The 17945-nt window shown below is 47.9% G+C and overlaps 7 protein-coding genes across 7 annotated transcripts; 5 read left to right on the forward strand and 2 right to left on the reverse strand.

Moving 5' to 3' along the window:
* Positions 1–799: 799 nt before the first annotated feature.
* N7474_006613 (uncharacterized protein) lies at positions 800–3264 on the reverse strand (the record flags this gene model as incomplete). Its single annotated transcript, XM_057198023.1, has 16 exons — positions 800–948; positions 1003–1074; positions 1136–1212; positions 1261–1323; positions 1372–1429; positions 1485–1552; positions 1604–1751; positions 1803–2010; positions 2068–2166; positions 2219–2349; positions 2412–2542; positions 2596–2661; positions 2716–2781; positions 2839–2910; positions 2966–3101; positions 3156–3264. The coding sequence occupies 16 exons, from the start codon at positions 3262–3264 to the stop codon at positions 800–802; spliced, it is 1653 nt and encodes a 550-aa protein (XP_057051463.1).
* Positions 3265–4054: 790 nt separating this feature from the next.
* N7474_006614 (DUF846 domain-containing protein) lies at positions 4055–4783 on the reverse strand (the record flags this gene model as incomplete). The annotated part of the gene is made up of 4 exons (XM_057198024.1): positions 4055–4203; positions 4257–4543; positions 4601–4646; positions 4699–4783. 4 exons carry the CDS (start codon positions 4781–4783, stop codon positions 4055–4057), a joined length of 567 nt encoding a protein of 188 aa, XP_057051464.1.
* A 906-nt stretch (positions 4784–5689) lies between these two features.
* On the forward strand, positions 5690–6676 carry N7474_006615 (Alpha-L-arabinofuranosidase; the record flags this gene model as incomplete). Its single annotated transcript, XM_057198025.1, has 1 exon — positions 5690–6676. The coding sequence occupies one exon, from the start codon at positions 5690–5692 to the stop codon at positions 6674–6676; it is 987 nt and encodes a 328-aa protein (XP_057051465.1).
* Positions 6677–8133: 1457 nt separating this feature from the next.
* On the forward strand, positions 8134–8989 carry N7474_006616 (uncharacterized protein; the record flags this gene model as incomplete). The annotated part of the gene is made up of 3 exons (XM_057198026.1): positions 8134–8188; positions 8242–8680; positions 8737–8989. The coding sequence occupies 3 exons, from the start codon at positions 8134–8136 to the stop codon at positions 8987–8989; spliced, it is 747 nt and encodes a 248-aa protein (XP_057051466.1).
* Positions 8990–9059: 70 nt separating this feature from the next.
* Positions 9060–9754, forward strand: N7474_006617 (uncharacterized protein; the record flags this gene model as incomplete). Its single annotated transcript, XM_057198027.1, has 2 exons — positions 9060–9183; positions 9600–9754. The coding sequence occupies 2 exons, from the start codon at positions 9060–9062 to the stop codon at positions 9752–9754; spliced, it is 279 nt and encodes a 92-aa protein (XP_057051467.1).
* Positions 9755–10460: 706 nt separating this feature from the next.
* On the forward strand, positions 10461–11398 carry N7474_006618 (SDR family NAD(P)-dependent oxidoreductase; the record flags this gene model as incomplete). Its single annotated transcript, XM_057198028.1, has 2 exons — positions 10461–10524; positions 10575–11398. 2 exons carry the CDS (start codon positions 10461–10463, stop codon positions 11396–11398), a joined length of 888 nt encoding a protein of 295 aa, XP_057051468.1.
* A 4285-nt stretch (positions 11399–15683) lies between these two features.
* On the forward strand, positions 15684–16613 carry N7474_006619 (stealth family protein; the record flags this gene model as incomplete). The annotated part of the gene is made up of 1 exon (XM_057198029.1): positions 15684–16613. The coding sequence occupies one exon, from the start codon at positions 15684–15686 to the stop codon at positions 16611–16613; it is 930 nt and encodes a 309-aa protein (XP_057051469.1).
* Positions 16614–17945: the final 1332 nt, after the last annotated feature.

Consider the following 17945-nt stretch of genomic DNA (forward strand, 5'->3'; position numbering starts at 1 on the left):
CCCGTGTCTTGGTGTCTGATATCAATTGCCAGTCAACAACAGGTGCATTCTACAAGGATTTGAAAAGCCAGGATGGTCGGGCTATGCTGTCATAAGTTCTCCACGCAATGCATCCCGCGTGCCCCGCCCCACACACTGGCTGCCCCGTGGGTATCGGTAGCGTAGGTCCACGGTGCTTTGGTCTGTCAGGGGTGGAGGGCAGCGTCGACGTAAATTATTACTGTGGATTATTACCCACGTTGTTCAGGACATGTGTAAAGGCAAGGAATTTGAATCGCATTGCAAAGAACAGAAAAGGGGGAAAAGGAAAAGAAAAACAAAAGCAACTAACTTCCGTTAGGATCAAAAGTCTTGGTCGTAACCGGTCAGCATCTGTCCCATAACCAAGGATATTTGTCTCCTATTTTCCGGTAGGAAAAGGAATCAAACTCCCCAAGTCTGGTATCAATCGCCAGGCCAGTAACCAAAACAAAGATCCAACTCGAAAAGCGCAAGTGGGCAAAAGAAGTATAAAAAAGAGGGAAAATCGCAGATGTTGAAAAAATCAAAAGAAAAGGGCAGATCAGAATAGGACTGAACAGAGCGCGAGAGACACCACTATATGGTTGCGGCGATTGCGCAAGAAACAAGATCTGCGCGGTGCCAAATCAACCATAATTCAATGCAGCAAGTCGTCGATCGCTAACTCCAGACCAAGTCCAGACTTCCCACTGTCAATGAACCATCACTCCGTATCCTTGTCACTTCATTTTTCATTTCATGCTTCGTCACCCCGTGTCATCATATCTTCGCGTGTCAATCACCAAAGTCCACCATTGTCCGCCGCCGGATCAGTCAGGAAGGCCGAATCAGTCGCCATGCCAGTGCCCCAGTTGTCACCAGCGCCACCGGAGACGCTAGCCTGCCCCTGCTCAGGAGCCTGAGGGCAGCGTCGAATAGTGTGTCCCACTGCTTTATGATTAGCGGACCACAAGGACATATCAACTGTGGGTGTCAACCTACTTTCACCGCACTGATTACACTTGACTCGCGACCAATCCTTCTTCTTGGTGCAATCACGAGACATATGGCCAACTGTAGACGAAGTGTGTTAATCGCCATCACAAGATGATAAAAGAAACTCAGGAAAGCTTACCTTCATCGCAGTTGCGGCAAGTCATTGTAGAGGGATCGCGAGGCTTGTCACATTCACGGGCAATGTGATCCTCCGAGCTGCCGTCTCGTTAGATCAATGTGGCTTTTATGACTTGAGGTACTAACCCGCAGTTACGGCAAGTGCGAACCTCCTTGGTCGGGCAATCGCGAGCAATGTGGTCCTCGGAACTGTTATTGGGTTAGAAACCAGCAGATACGGTAGTTTATGATACTTACCCGCAGTTGCGGCAAGTGCGAGCCTCCTTGGTGGGACAATCCTTTGCAAAATGTCCGACTAGACAATAACCATCAGCATATAAAGTTTCCACCAGGCATAAATAACACAGTACTTTGGTTGCAACGACGGCACTCGACCGTGTTGGGTTCTGGGCAGTTATCGGCTTCGTGAAGCTCCGATCTTGATCGAGGTCAGTATAATATTACATCTTGGATGTCACAAAAGACTTACCCGCAGTTGCGGCACCCAAACTTGCTGCGGCGTTTCTCAGTGCAGTCGCGCACACGGTGTCCAATGGCATTGCAGTTTGCACACTTGATCTCGACTTGCTCAACCACAACACGCTCCTCCTTGCACCACTTGGCAATGTGGCCCAGTTCTAATTTTTTTGTTAGCAACTCGTCTCATCGGTTGTCGGTTTCCTTCTTACCTCCGCAGTTGAGGCACTTGGGCACCATGCGATCGAACGGAAGACCGGCGTCTGCAAGATGCTCCAGGTTGACTTCCTCGTTCTCGGGCCAGCGGACGCGGAGAGTAGTGCGCTGCGGCTTCGGGCTGTAGAAGAATCCGACGGAGTAGGTGCAACCCAGTTTGCCCTGGAGGTTGATCAAGCTGATAACATCACCAACGTCCTTTTGCTGCAACCGAAATGTGTTACTGGATGGTCTCGAGACAAAAAGGCACATATAAATTACCAGAGCAATGAAATAGATGTTGAAATTCTCATCACGCATCTTCTTCTCGATGTCCACAAAGGTGGCGGCAGGAACGGCCTTTGAGTAGATAGACAGAGCCTGTATACGCAAGTCAGTGGAGGTTAGTTTCACGAAAGGCGCAAATTACTACCGTGCGGAAGTCCTCGAGGTCCCGCTCATCGCTCGCCTGCTTCATCATGGCCCATGCCTCCGTCGGAACCTTGTCAGCGACCATATTGAGATCGAATTTGCGGGGGTTGGTGCAATCCTGCGTCTTGTGGCCTATTGTTGAACCAGACCAGGTCAGACACGCTCACGTCAAGTTCAGAAATCGGTTTTCTTACCTTCTGTCTGGCAGTTCTTGCAAATAGTGGGAGGCTTCTCCGGGCAAAGAGCAGCAGGGTGTCCCTCCTTGTTGCAGATATTGCAAGTGCCCTGGAAGACACGGGGATTCGGGCAGTCGACCTTGGCATGGCTGTATGTACACGTATTAGCAGATCGCAAATATTGCAGCAAGTATTGGCTTACCCTTCTTGGCCACAGTTAAAGCAAGCCGTGGTCTTGGGAGGTTCGGGGCAATCCGCCTTGGAGTGGCTGCATCGTTTACCGTTAGCATACAGTCAGTCGCAGTGTGGTTCGTTCACATACCCTTCCAGGCCGCAGTTGAAGCAAGCCATGGTCTTGCGAGGCTGGTTGCAGTCCGCCTTCTCGTGACTGTAGCGACAGTATGTCAGTAAAACGTTCGAGAATCTTGCAATGTATGCGGCTCACCCGGGCTGGTTGCAATTGAAGCACTTCATGGGGTTGTTGCAATTACGAGCGAAATGGCCAGGCTCGTCACAGCTGTTGTTCTGTCAGAACTCTCCCGTTGTACCTTGGACGCCGAAGAAGAACTTACTAGCGGCACCGCATCTCCATGTCATTCGCCTTCCCGTCGCTGGAGTGCGCGCCCGTAGAGAGCTGGGCAGGAGACAAACGGCCAGATTGGCCACGGCCAGGAGAGATGGCGGCACCGGGCATGGCATTTTCGCGGCCTTTGTGTATCCTGTCAGGTTCAATGGGGGCTAGAGATAATGTACGGAGCTTACCAGTCGCGCTCGGATGCCAGCCAACGGTCTCGACACTCTGGGGCTTGTTGTCCTCGCCCCAGCTGTCGAAGCCCTTCTTGGGGGACTCTTGGCCCCAGTCGTTAGACATCGTTGGATGAGAAGTTTCTGTAAAGAGATAAAGCGATCAGTTCTGCAGGAATCAGCATCTTGCTAACTGAGCTTGCAGTGCAAATGAAAGCCAGGACTCCACCCTGCAAGTTCCTTAGGGAGGCAAGGTACATATGGTCTGGAGGAAGAAAGGGGGAAGAAAGAAGGCAAAATGGGAAAAGACAAGACAGACGGGGCAGGATGTATAACGGATGAGGGTCACATGGCCCAATAAAGCAAAGGAGAGGGTATCTGGAGTTAGGGCACTTACCAGCCGTGCTCTTGAGTCTCGAAACACCAGCAAAGATGGAAGGTTGAAAGGGAAGGTCGAGGTTGAAGGGAAAAGACGGGGAGGAAATGGAAGAAGAGAAGAGGGGGGAAGAAGACAGAAGCAGTGTTGGGAGGTGCCTTCCCTTGGGGGTACTTTCTGTTGGCAGGCAGGCACCTGCCAGGCAGCGGTACCCCAGCGCGGACTACGACATGGGACGACAGCATCGGTCGTGAACCAACAATTGTATAGATGGTGTGAATACTTGGAACAGTAAGACATATCAGCACAGAGCACAGACACGAAAGATGATCCACCCACCATCAATCGCATTGATCAAAATGCACGATCTATAAAAGAAGAGTTCGAGTGGCTTAAATACAGGATAATTCCGAAGATCTGAAGACTGCACAGCAGCATAATCATCACACCAAAGCACACACGCACACACCTCAATCTGATAGAAATACACACTCCACAGGAAGACACCTCAGAGGATTATCCCATGCACCAGGCCGATCAATCACCTGAAGAGCCTGCCCAGCAGACCACCAGCCAGATTGTTGACAATTCCACCACCCAGTGCCCGGTTGGCATACGTCGAGGCCTGGCTGAATTTATCACAGCGAGAGAAGGCCATGGTGTTGGTGACAGTCAAGATGAGGGCAATAGCTAGATCACGTTAGTCTTCGTGCGGCAGCTACCTAGGGGAAAGAATAGCTAACCAATGAGACTCAGCCAGATGACACCGACCAATCTCACAATGGCCAAGATAGCCAGTCCAACCCACAGGGCCGGGGTGGCATACATGCTGAGCCAGAAGAAGCGCTTATCGGTGGTATTGATGGTGCGGACGTTAGGGTCGGAAGACTCGAAGACCCAGTGCGAGTCACCGGTGGATGTATTGACCTCATTCCACCAGCGCAGGCCAACGAGTCGCCGGCCGGCAATGTTCTTCAAGTAGTAAAAGTCGGCAGAGAGGAGCAGGAGGGTCAGGATGAAGACGAGGATGCTAGTGTTGAGGTGTTAGTTGGAACTGGAGCTATTGGACAGGGAGAGGGATGGGTACAAGTTGTTAATGAAGAGAACACCAAAGAGGTACATCAATAGAGCACCTGGATTCAAAATTAGTCCTTCATTGACCCTCTGGTAGCACTGGGGACGAACCGATGCGGAAGCCTAAGAAGACAAGTAGCGTGATCGGGTGTGCGCTGAGGCGCCAGTTCAAATCGCCGGATTGCGTTTGATCCATGGTGAACAAAACAGATGATCGGTGGGCCTGGGATGCCGGCGGCGAGAACCACGTTAGTCGGTCGAAGCTCTAACGGAGATCTGTCCGTTGTTGATGAGTGCTGATCCCCGGCGGCGCGAGACATGGGGCGGCGCGAGGGCGGTGGCGGACGGCAGATTGAAGACTGACACAGGAATCAATCAATCAATCAATCAATCAATCAATGCTGGGAGGAAAGTAATCAACAAAACGATACTTTATGTATATGGTTAGCGCTTGCTTGAGAGACGAGCAGCTCCTCGTGTCTGGATTTTGTTCACAAGCCATGACTGTCGCTTCGCTCGGCGACTTGAAGCCGATCCTTGCGCGAACGAGTACGGAGTTCATACATCCAGCGGCATTGGAAAAGTCTCAGTCTGAGGCAGCGCGCGCCGTCGATTGTGAATAGTATTGTGACGTCGTTAGCAGGCAATCGCCTTTCGAAGTAGCGCTTGGCCGCCAAAGAATGTCCCGTTTCTCATACGTCGACCCCGCAACGGTTTCGCCTGATCGACAAGAAGTTTCTACACATTCGCTACGGGCCCACGCGGGACATACCACCGGAGATTTCCTGCTTAGGGACTGGCGCTGGAGGCACGGTGCCATCGACATTCAATCACCAAAGCATAGAGGGATTCGTTGACGGTTTTCATTGATGGAAGAGCCTATTAAGGGGTACGTCACACGGAAGAACAGACCCTGCTGTCTGGACTATATTACCCCATATTCAGCCGATAACTGAAGGTATGGGATCTGTTGTATGCAATTAGGTCTATATAGCCATGCCGTAGGTATATAAACCCAGTGATTCTCTGCCTCGTCCTTCCGTGGCCATCATTTGAATGACCAAACTTCTTCCTTTCTATCATTGCCAAGAGAATAGCTAAGATGCGTTTCGTAAAGTCCAATGTTAGCCAAGCGACAACCAGCCTCGCGTTGCTAGCGTCGGTTCCAATTGTCTCGGCCTCGTGCAGTCTTCCGTCGTCGTATCAGTGGACATCGACTGGACCGCTGGCGAGCCCGGAGTCAGGATGGGTCTCGGTCAAGGACTTCACTCATGTCCCTTACAACGGCCAGCATCTTGTGTATGCGTCGGACGTCAATACGGCAGGGTCCTACGGCTCGATGAACTTCGGCCTTTTCTCGGACTGGTCTGACATGGCCTCAGCGAGCCAGAACGGGATGAGTTCGGGCGCCGTTGCGCCTACACTTTTCTACTTCTCCCCGAAGAGCATTTGGGTACTCGCCTATGAATGGTGTGCGTCCCCATTCTGCTACATGACGTCAAGCGATCCCACCAATGCGGATGGATGGTCATCGGCGCAAACGCTCTACTCCGGAAGCATCTCCGGCTCCAGCACCGGTCCGATCGACCCGGCACTCATCGCCGACAGCTCAGACATGTACCTATTCTTTGCAGGAGACGATGGCAGCATATACCGGGCCAGTATGCCCATCGGAGATTTCCCGGGCAGCTTCGGCTCATCAGCGACAGTGGTCTTAACCGACTCGACTGACAACCTATTCGAAGCAGTTGGTGTCTACACTGTCTCGGGCCAGAACCAATACCTCATGATCGTTGAAGCGATTGGAGCAAACGGGCGATACTTCCGCTCATTCACGGCCACCAGTCTGAGCGGTTCATGGACACCGCAGGCCACAAGCGAGAGTGCCCCTTTCGCTGGTAAAGCCAACAGTGGTGCCACCTGGACCAACGACATTAGTTCCGGAGATCTGATTCGCAGCACCAACGACCAGACAATGACCATTGATCCGTGCAATCTGCAGTTACTCTACCAGGGAAGATCCACATCGTCGAGCGGCTCCTATAACCTCCTGCCTTATCAGCCCGGTCTGTTGACTCTGGCAACCTAGTCCAGTGATACATAACCTCATGTTCGTTCACCACGGTGGATAACCGAAGCGAATAAACGTGACACTGCACAAGGTTGAGGGGTGCGGGCCAGCGGCAGGCTCAGTATAAGGGCAAGCCCGTCATGTGGACCTTGCGATAGTCCTAAGGTTTAGGTAGCAATACAAAATTATATCTAGAATGTCTGCTTTCGACTCAAAAATCGTGGTGCAAAACGGCCGAGGAAACACAGAGGTGACAAACTCATCAACTTCCTTGCGTCCCCATGTTCCAGCTGAGTGAAAGTACCAAGATTTCGCTTTCTTTGGGCTTGCATTGGAAGCGCTAATGCCCCGTATTTAGCGAGTGCGACTCTTGACGGGGGTCCATTGTAGTCAAGTCTGGTACCTTCGAATAGATAGGCTATAAATACAGGAAGCTATGTCAAACCCCATTCTCGACAAAAGGACATCGTGATGCTGGGGAAGTTGGTCTTTTTAAAAGGAGAGGAGCTGGGCATCAGTTTCATTGTCACACAAAGGAGCTTTTGGATCTGTACCCGGCTTCGCTGAATCCGTCAGGTGTTATGAGGAGCGAACAGACCGACAACGCAAGTGTCACTGGTCTCATGACAGGATAGACGAATGCAGAGATGTTTTTCTTCCACGCTGGAGCAGTGAAGGGGTTGCTTTAAGGGTGTAGGGACAAAAGGTTACTAAGTGGGGCTCGTATGGCCGTGTCGACCTCCACATGTTAGCCGCCAATTATGTATAAGCGCGCCCCGAAAGAGCTCTTGGTATCGGATATTGTTGTGGCCATATTCCAGTCTGACTTCCAATACGACTACCAATATAGCTCGTTTGTGTGATCGGTTCGCTTGCAAAATACGTTAGTCTGCAATTAATCAGCTGCTCCAACACTCAATCAACCATCTGCTGCCGTCCACTAATGAGACGAACGGGGCATGGCAGCAAAATAGACATCTGATAGTTCTATGAGGATGGTATGAAATCTGGCCCCCTAGAAAAATTGGATTGGATTGCCATCGTTGAATAAAGTAGGAGATTTGTTAGTGCTATGATCAGCTTGAGACGGTGATTCCTCACGTGCCCCACTTTTTGTTGACGCCACTCTTGCGTCTTTAAATGAGAAAGCAAGTTGTGGATAATTTACGATCGCGAATTCGAGAGCCAAGAGATCAAGATGCTGGATCAGGTTTTTGAGAGAGAAAACGTAGGTGTACAAGTAAATTGGGTGAGCTCTAGACATTGCCCGGGTTGCTGGCATGAATAGACGTCATTCTGACGAGATCGACGGGTTCTTACCAAATATCAACAATATCAAGAACGTTTAGCAGCCATTTTGACGTTGCAAATCTCTCATATTTCACTTGCTCAATCATATCTCGCTACCTCTTGACCATTGGTATACTATCTCCATTGCGGCTCCCCACAACCGTCTGAACAAAAACATCGCCCAAATGCAACAGGAAGTGGAAAAGCCCTCTCGGGGACCTCAGTCCCAATTTCAACAGGGTAAGCTAATGTATAATTCAACTTAATTTGTCTCCTTTTCATAAGAAGTGCAGGTCATCAAATCCCTGTTGAGCACCACGAAAAGCCCGGCTTACAGGCTGAGATGGAAGGTCCAAAGCCAACCTCAGAACAAATCCCAACTGAGGATAACGGGTATCAGACCTACAAAGCAGCGGGGAAGCTCTCAGGGAAGAATGCCATAATCACTGGTGGCGACTCAGGAATCGGTCGCGCAATTGCCATTCTATTTGCCATGGAAGGAGCGTCTAGCCTGATCACGTATCTGCCAGAAGAGGAAAAAGATGCGCAGGAGACAAAGAAACGAGTGGAAGAAATAGGGCAGCGCTGTTATTGCTTCGCAACCGACCTTCGGTATAAAAATAATTGCCAAAAGGTGGTCGACACAGCCCTGAAGAGCTTGGGTGGTATTGATATCCTAGTCAACAATGCTGGGACTCAAACGATGATTGACGATATCAAGGATTTAAAAGAGTATGTTTCTATCTGTTCTGTTGACACCGAGAATCCTACATTGACCTATTTAATAGGTCCCAATGGGAAAGCACATTCGACACTAATATTCACCCTATCTTCTATCTCTCGAAGTACACGCTTCCTCACCTCAATAACGGGTCGACGATAATTAATTGCGCTTCCGTCAACCACTATATCGGTCGCCCTGATCTGCTTGACTATACGTCAACAAAGGGAGCAATCGTTGCGTTTACCAGGGCATTGTCCAACCAGCAAGTCAAGAATGGAATCCGGGTGAATTGTGTGTGTCCTGGGCCAAGTAAGTAGAGAGCTCCACAGAAAGGAATGTGCAAATACTAATAATAACATAGTATGGACCCCTCTGATTCCGGCAACCATGAATACTTCTGCTCAGGAGCAGTTTAGCGGCACACCAATGGGTCGCCCGGGACAACCAAGTGAGGTTGCAACATGTTTCGTCTTCCTTGCCAGCCAGGATAGTAGCTTTATTTCTGGCCAAAGTTTGCACCCTAACGGGGGAGTTGTAGTCAATGGATAGGCGGTAGATATAAATTGAAATGAACTACTTCCTGAAAACGAATCGAGAAACCCAACCAAACCTACCGTACCCCAATCGCATACCGTACTTAGGATACCCCGCAGGCGTGCGATTTTGAAATATTTGTGACGCCGCCGCGAAATCCAGGACTTCATCGTCGTGGCTCGTGATGTGTCGTCAGGCTTACCTCTCCCCACATCCTCACAGCCTTCCTCCGTAGCTCACTTCGCAGTGCTCTCAATTCACTTGAAAAGTTTCCAGAACATGTGTCGAGCCTAAATCTAAAGCAAGTCGCTTGCGGCTCTCCAAGAGCTCGACAACTATAATCACCTTGGCACCCTGCAATTCGACCACCACCCACATCCAAGACATTTTCAGTACTTTTGAAAGGAGAGGCATTGACCGCATACCAGGTCACAGCCAGCGGCTCAACTAATGCTGAAAAAGAGACGCCCGTTCTGGGTGCAGGGGCGAGAAACCTTCGGAGGTGTACCAACGCACGGTTCATCTGGCCCCGTCTTCCATCCAATTAGCCAACAGCTGCATCTATCTACGTCCATTTTCCTGGAACTCGGCCGCCGCAGCCTGGTTGTATCATCGAATTCTGACACCCCTGCACAGAGGTGAATGTTATCAAAAGTGTGATTGGGCGTAGAGGAGGTCTCTCGAACCTGGCGGTCCGTACATGGTAGTGAGCATATTTAGACAAATTCCCCATCGAATGAAGAGACAGCAGGATGGCATGGGCTACTTCAACGACCTTGCGATCGTGACTCAGGCGACATTTTACTTTTCTCCACCTCGCCGGTTTTGATTTGCCGGCATATCATTTATTGTTCTGCCATATGCCGGATTAAAGGTGAATCGAGATCTCGCGACCGTCAGCATGATACAATATTCTTGTTTCGTGGGCCCAGAGGGATGCATACTGAATGGAAGAAACAGGGAAGCCATGCCCCGCATCCGGTATTGCGCCCGTCCATTCAGGTACAAGGGCCTAGAAAAGCACGGAACGCTGTTGTAGTCATGACTTCACACCTTAACCAGCCAACCGTGTTACCTCATATTCGCCCCTTTGTTTGATTTAAGTTTCACTTCGTCGAATACCGACTAACTGACGTAAAATACATAATTTCGATCTATAAAAGTACTGGCGCCGCAAGCTCAGCGATGGCTTACCGATCTGTCTTGGGACGAATTTGCCGGAATTTCTCAACCAACATCGGACCAGCCCTCAGAATGTCTGCTCAAGATACCAACCAGAGCTTCAAGCTCGAGAATGTCTTCAATGTCAAGGATAGAGGTGAGTGTGCCATATACTTGAATGCGGGGCGGTGCCAACTAACGAACTAGTCGCCCTTGTCACCGGTGGCGGATCGGGAATTGGTTTGATGGCCACTCAATCGCTCGCTGTCAACGGTGCTAAGGTGTACATCACCGGTCGCACGGGCGAGAAACTCGAGCGGGTGGCAGAATTGTACGGAAAGAATATTCCCGGCCAGATTATCCCTATCACCGCAGACATTACCTCCAAGGAATCGATTAAGAAGCTCGTCGACGAGATTTCAACTAAGGAGTCCAAGTTGCACATCTTAATCAACAACGCTGGCATCAGTTCTTCACATCATACGACGGAGTACGAGGATCCGAAAGAACTTCAAGAAGAGCTTTTCCACAACACCAGCACAGTCGAAGAATGGGAAGATGTGATGCGCACTAACGTAACTCAGCTATTTTTTACAACCACGGCATTCCTACCATTGCTTAACAAGGGTACGGAGGACGAGCCAGGGTGGTCTAGTACCGTGGTTAACATCTCCTCCATCTCGGGTATTGTCAAGACAGCTCAGCACCACTTCGCCTACAACGCTAGTAAAGCGGCTGCTATTCATGTGACTAAAATGCTAGCACATGAAATCGCCTCGTCGAAAATCAAACTCCGGGTGAACAACATCGCACCTGGAGTCTTCCCGTCAGAGATGACGGCTAAGGACAGTGATGAGAAGCAAAAGAGCTCGATTCCCAAGGAGAGGTATGAGGGCAAGGTCCCTGCTGGACGTCCAGGAAAGGATGAGGATATGGCAGGTGCCGTTCTTTTCACTGTTTCGAACCAATACCTCAACGGGCAGACTATCGTTGTTGATGGTGGATACGTGCTGGCAGCTGGAACTGTTTGAAAAGCTTAGTACTACTGCGTTCTTGAATAGTCGGACCTGTCGGGAGAAAATGAAATTGGGGAAATCGTACTGTATGATAGGCAAAATGAATCTGACAAACAGTTCTTTCGCACGGTCATCGCGAGTAGGACAATAATAGAATACCTCTGTCTCGCGTATGGCACATGTCGAAGTGGATGCGCTTCCACCCCATATATGACGGCTCGAAGCTTAATGAGGTTGATACAAGAGATTTCACAGCAAGACTTCGAATAAAACCAGCAGACAACATGGTAAAAATAGCGAGAATAGCTTGCCAAGTAGTTGAATTTAGTCTAGTCATCTTTAGGCATAGTCAGGGACCGACACACTTTCCTAGCAGTAGTAGGTCCAGATTCGAAAACCTCACGTCTCCTCTGAGGGCTATTATAAACAGACGTCGACATCGTGGTTCAGTGCTTGATAGCTCTTTATGCTTGACTTTCTAAGACCATCTCATAAGAAGAACTAGACAGGCTAAATTGACCGCTTTCGACCACGTTGAAGGACAAAGGTAAATAGGAGATAACGCAAACAGCTGCAGTTAGAGTAGCTAGAGTTTGCCTAGTTGCCATTCGATTGTTAGGCTACCCTCGTGGCGCGCGACTTCGAAACTGTTGTGACGCATTGGTGATACCGAGAATGCCACCAAGGACCGAAGTGAGCAGATGCTACACGTTTCGACGAAAGAAGAATTGTAAAGTATCTGTCAAAGCGGGACTAGTCTAGTGGATGCTGAGAGACTTATTAAGATCATTATTAAGTCTTTCGCGCCATCGAGGGAACAGCACAAATTCCGCGCATATATCCTGAGGGTTGTCCAGGATTGGTCCAACCGGAACTCAACCTAAGTTCATGCCTGGGCAGGTCTCGTATCGAACACTTAATTTAAAAGTGATTGGCGTATATAATATCTTATAGGTTGCAAAATGAGCACGCCGCCCATTCACAGACCATCGACTACGCTCAAATGTACAACGTCCTCAGGATCGTGAAGCTCGTCCATCTTCTATTCCTCGGGTATATCTCTGGGCTTCTAATTGTCCTGTGCGCTATAGGGGCTAAAGATTAAATGACCAGAGACAAAATAGGAAGGCAGAAGCATACAACAGTAAGAATTCACTGATAGTCACTCACCCAGCTACAAATAGATAGTTAGAAGGCACGTGGGGAGAGCGCGCAGAAGAGTGAATTACTAGTATAATTCTGAATATTGACAATCTACCAATGGTTTAGCGTCATAAAATGGGCTGGATTCTTGTGTCAAGCACGTAGTTATAGTCTAGAGAGACACAGTCACTCTCTGTAAGACTTCAGGTGGTTTTCCATGGGTCGATTGCACCGCCTGTGGACGACCTAACAACGAATAAACTGAGAAGAATTCAGAGAAAGAGCACGCAGACGTCGGAGATCTCTGATCTGGCTTGAGACCACTCCAGCAGATAGCCGAAGACTACAACGAAATGATAAAAACAGGATGGAGACATGCAAATGATTGGAATGATTGGTTGAAAAAGCGAGGGAAAGTAACTACTACAGCAGAAGTGCGCTTAACCTTAGTGATACTACGAGGGATACCAAGAAGAGATCATGAATGGACGGATGCAGAAGGATAAAGCAATTTACTTTTGGTGAACTAACGAGCCAAACAATATGAACCACATAAGTGCTGAGACACTTTAAGAAAAAACAACTTAAATTAATTTCAAAGTACTTTTCAGCCGGAAAGCCCTTTGCAACAAACCATCTCCAGTCCTCCTTTGGCTGTCGGAGCCGGTGAAGGACGGTGGCCATTTGCATTCAACGACCTTTGCAGACAATAGAGCTACTGTTTAGAGAGCTCTAGAATTTTTGGGTTGTTAGTTCCATACACAAGATGTGGCTGAACGAAATGGATAATAAACATATACTGACAAGCGGAGGGTAGATAATGGCACCATGGGTGCAACAGAGCTCATCATCGACATCACAATACTCCCCCACTTGTGAACTTTTAGCCAAAAGAACTGAATATTTAGATAGTTTGGTCGGCTTACAGCTACCGCACCGAGTTCCAGCAACGCCTCTCACAACATAACCGGTACAGCAATAGCAGGCCAATTGTCTTGCGTCAAGGTCATTCTCATCAACAGATTCATCAGCAGCAGCAAGGCTGGAGAATGCAAGGACAGCAAAAAGAATCTTGAAATTCATATTTGTATGCGGTTCTTTGTATGTGCTTGTTTATGGTGGAATATAAAGCTTCAGATCATTGGTCTTGAGTAAATGATGATTAAAACGAAGACATCAATTGAGGTAGAGACTTACCAACTGCTTTATTTGCAAAATTTGGCACTCAAGAGATGGTCTAGGTCAGCGAGTGATCGATTCAGCGGCAATAAACCTTGCATCATAGGTAGCTCACTTATGAACTTGAAACCAAGGACTGAAGTTGGTAGCAGCCTAGGGTCAGCTCCCTACTCCCTGTATTGTTATTTAATACGACGCCTGTATTACTGGCTTCAGTGACGGATATAGTTAATCTAAGGTTTGAGATTTGGTACGATCTACAAATAAGATCCCACCACGCTTCAATGCAGGATGAACATCGAGGTTAGTTTGAGATATACGGTTGCTAAGGTTCCATTGGACAGGAAGTGCCGAAAACAGAATTGTATAATCCAGAAAATCATTACGAAAGCAATTCCATGTGTAGCTTGAATACCGTACTAACGCGTCTACCTGCCCTTTCGTAAAATGGCTAATCTTGGGTCATTCCTTGTCAGAAAAAGAAAGAAAAGTAAAACAGCGTAAAGCAGCACGAACAGTGAGAAAAGGTCAGACAGTACACAACCAGTTCCATGTGAAGAATTGATGAAAATTAAAATCCCGTCACGAACAAGTTTGTGATTAAGCTGGAATTGGATGTCGCTAGGCCATGGCAAGTCAATGCAGAAACGGTAGAGAGACTAGCAACCATCGAAGTTGACAAGATTTGGGCTCGTTCTAGATCTATGAAATCAAGAATTGGCGACAATGGGCTGCTTTCGGAAATGAGATCTCCCCTTTACCACTAATAGATTCACCATGGCTTCACCTATACCTCGCCATATTGCCTCTTTGAGTATCTATGGATTACCCCACGACCCAGCAAGAGCCCATGAGCGTACACATTATGGAACTACACATGCGATACGATAACTTAGGTTACTTATGATAACTGGCGCAGTATTGTATATATTACTGTCATTTAATATTCTAGAGCGCGTTCTGGATATGCTTTGGCATAACTGGCAGAAGGATCGATAGTCTCGACCCAAGACCCACCCCGTCGGCCGCTGGGTGGGGCATTTTGAAAGTCATATTTAGTTAAGTACATGAGGGCGGACGCGTAAGAACCGTGAGGATGACGGATTTGAGTAGGATTAGGGATAGTGTAATTAACTAGATTTTGATTTGCTTGTCCTTAAATCCGCTATAATATGATGACTACGACTAGAGATGCTAGACAAAAATCAAAATAAACACGTACGGGAAATACGTAGAATTACAGAGCAAACTTGCATAAATTTTGTCATTACGAGGTTTCCTAATGTTTGTATTGTTTGCGACTGATTTATTACTGACTACCTATCTCGACCCAAAACCCGACCTATTTGTGGATTTGGTCTGGTTCGGTTCGGTTTAGTATGGGTTCTCCCGCAGCCTAGTTCTGGATCTGATCAAAACCCGACCAGTCTTTTGGCGAAGTCTAGAAGCCTTCACCCAACGGTATGTTCGTAATTTACTTCATCTGCTGTTGTCATTGATACGTATATTCTCGTTGTCATGGAAAAGTTATGTCTGGTATCTTTCTCAACTAGGTTCCGCTCATATCCGTCATGAAATTAGACTAGCGTTGTGAAATAAAGTTCGACCCGAACTACTATAGCCCGAAGACGAACGAGGAATGCGGGCGCACTACCTTCCTTAGGTCATTCGGATAAAAGCTCGGTTAGTGCCCCAATTTGCTTTCCGCTTAGAATATGTTCATAATCTGTAGTTTTGTGGTGGGTATGCTTATTTAGCGGTGTTTGAAACAGCATTTTGAAGGGAACTCTCCAAGATCAATGGATGTCTAGCTCAAATTAAGGTTTTGATAAAACTCTTGGAACTAGAACTCGATTTAGACTAAGCGATACAATGTATAGCGTCATATTTCTCGTCTGTCTAAATATAATGATATGTCCAAATCCTCCAAGTTTCCAGGCAGAATTGGTTGTGACGGTACTCTGGTGATCCAAGGATCATGCCATTTATTTCCGGTCGTCAGCTTGCCTTTCCTCTTGTTGTCTTAATATTTCTATTGAGATGTTTTTCAACAAGGCAGAAATACGATGATATTGACTATGCAGATAATATTGGTCAAGCCGATTTTTCAACAGGATCGAAGTTTAGACCCATCGATGCCGTTTACACCTGGGTCAATGGATCAGATCCTATATGGAAAAGCGAGAGGGACTTTTGGTATCAGCGCTGGGTCAAGGAATATGATGGACCGGATTTGAATATCCAAAAAAAGCCGAAAAGTGGCTCCGATGAAGATGAATGTGCTGCCGATGAGAATCATTTTCGAGACAACGACGAGCTCCGATATTCCGTTCGCTCCCTAGAAAAATATGCACCATGGATCCGCCAGATATATCTTGTGACGAACGGCCAGGTCCCTTCGTGGTTAGATCCGGACAATCCTCGAATCAAAGTTATCAGTCACTCCGAAATTTTCGAAAATTCTTCACATTTGCCGGTTTTCTCTTCCTCTTCTATTGAAAGCAATCTTGACAGGATCCCAGGTCTCAGTGATAATTTTCTCTACTTCAATGACGATGTTTTCCTTGCAGCACCTATCTCGCCAGATGATTATATAACGCCATCTGGGGTGCAAACCATCTACCTATCTCACCCAGTTCCACTAGGTGATGATGCATATCCGGAGTACTGGTCTGGAGATAATCTTCTCACTCCAGAGAGCTCCGAATCAACATGTGGGAGGCAGTTCGATGACTACAATATTGTGGATGATGGGCACGGCGGAGTAAAATGTGAGCTGCTAGTAGGGAAAGTGTTTCTCTCCTCGGCATGTGAACTGGAAGCAGAGATCCCGCAGTCTTTATTCGACGAAGTTTTGGGGGCAATATTTCTCTGGGACACGGCGACATTAATTCTACTTTGCTCTTAACCCACGAAGGTTTTACGTCAAATGACGATGAGCCGTCAAACACGACAGAGAGCATTCCAGAACTAGACACTAAGACTCGGATCAAAATTGCCGCACTGCTAGATGCTTTCTCGCAGTGCCCCAATGATCATGATTTGGTTTCTGATGCAATCAGGTCTGTGATAAAGGCATTCAACGGACGATTCAATCTATCGAAACACCTTCGGAGGGTCCCGTCTCACATGCCTCATATGCTCAACAAGCAAGTTTTGACTGAGCTTAAAGGAATATTTCCAGAGGAATTCCAGCTGAACTCAGCACACCGGTTTCGACATCCACGGGACCTACAGGTTAGCTTTGCCTATTTCAACTATCTAATCAATCGGCCCTATTTTTTGTCTTCTACACTGTGCGGGTTACGAGATCAATATCTTGACATGCACCGAGACAGCTGGCTCGAAGAAACTGATATTCGAACCCTCGAAAGCCTTCTGTACAGAAACAGTCCACCAGTAGGCTTTCATGAGTCTGTTCAAAGGTGTCTTCACAATGGCTCTGGGTTCACAAACGAATTGCAATGTCCGACAAAAGCGAGAAAAACGATAGGCTTTTCTATCAAAGACGTGGAGCGTTGCATCGATATGTCTAAGTTACGATCGCAGTTCCAAACGGAGAAGGGATATAGGCTGAAGATGGGAGCTGATGTGACCTTTCACATGCTGGGAGACGACTACCAGGCCACTATGGACCAATTTCAATCGACGAGAGACAGACGAACAAAATTCATTTGTCTCAATGACGACATGAAGAGCCCATCAATTGATGTGACACTCGCGTTTAGGCAGTTACTCGAAGACCTGTGGCCAGTGCCCTCAACCTTCGAGTTACAGACAAGAACATACGAAAGCCACAGAGAACTGTTGCACAAGGAAGCAACCTCTCCATATCTTTTTTGTCTCTTGATTTTTCTTTCTGGAAGCATACTGATACTGTCTTTCCTTTTTCGAGTCTCGGGAAGCCTGAGTAGACGCAAGACAGTTTAGAACCGGCCTGGGTTCTAGGTGTGAATGGATGTGTACGGGGGTCATAACCATTCTATGTCGCAAGTGATTGTCCATTGTACAATGTCCGATTTCAAGTCTGGATATTTATGTGTGAAGAGAATAACCAATGTTTAAGCGGCAATAGAATGCACGGAAACTAAAGCCACCAGTTTACTATTGAGCGTATACTACCTGGGTAATAGCCAATCGGCCCTCAAAGGGCTTTGCCGACCGCGGATATCGTCAAGGCAGGTATATTTGACAGGCTGCCTCAACCTCATTCCGACAGTTTCAAGGCAGAGGCTTCGGA

The sequence above is a fragment of the Penicillium riverlandense genome (assembly GCF_028828495.1).
Source record: "Penicillium riverlandense strain IBT 135883 chromosome Unknown utg000006l_segment0_segment0, whole genome shotgun sequence".
NCBI lineage: Eukaryota > Fungi > Ascomycota > Eurotiomycetes > Eurotiales > Aspergillaceae > Penicillium > Penicillium riverlandense.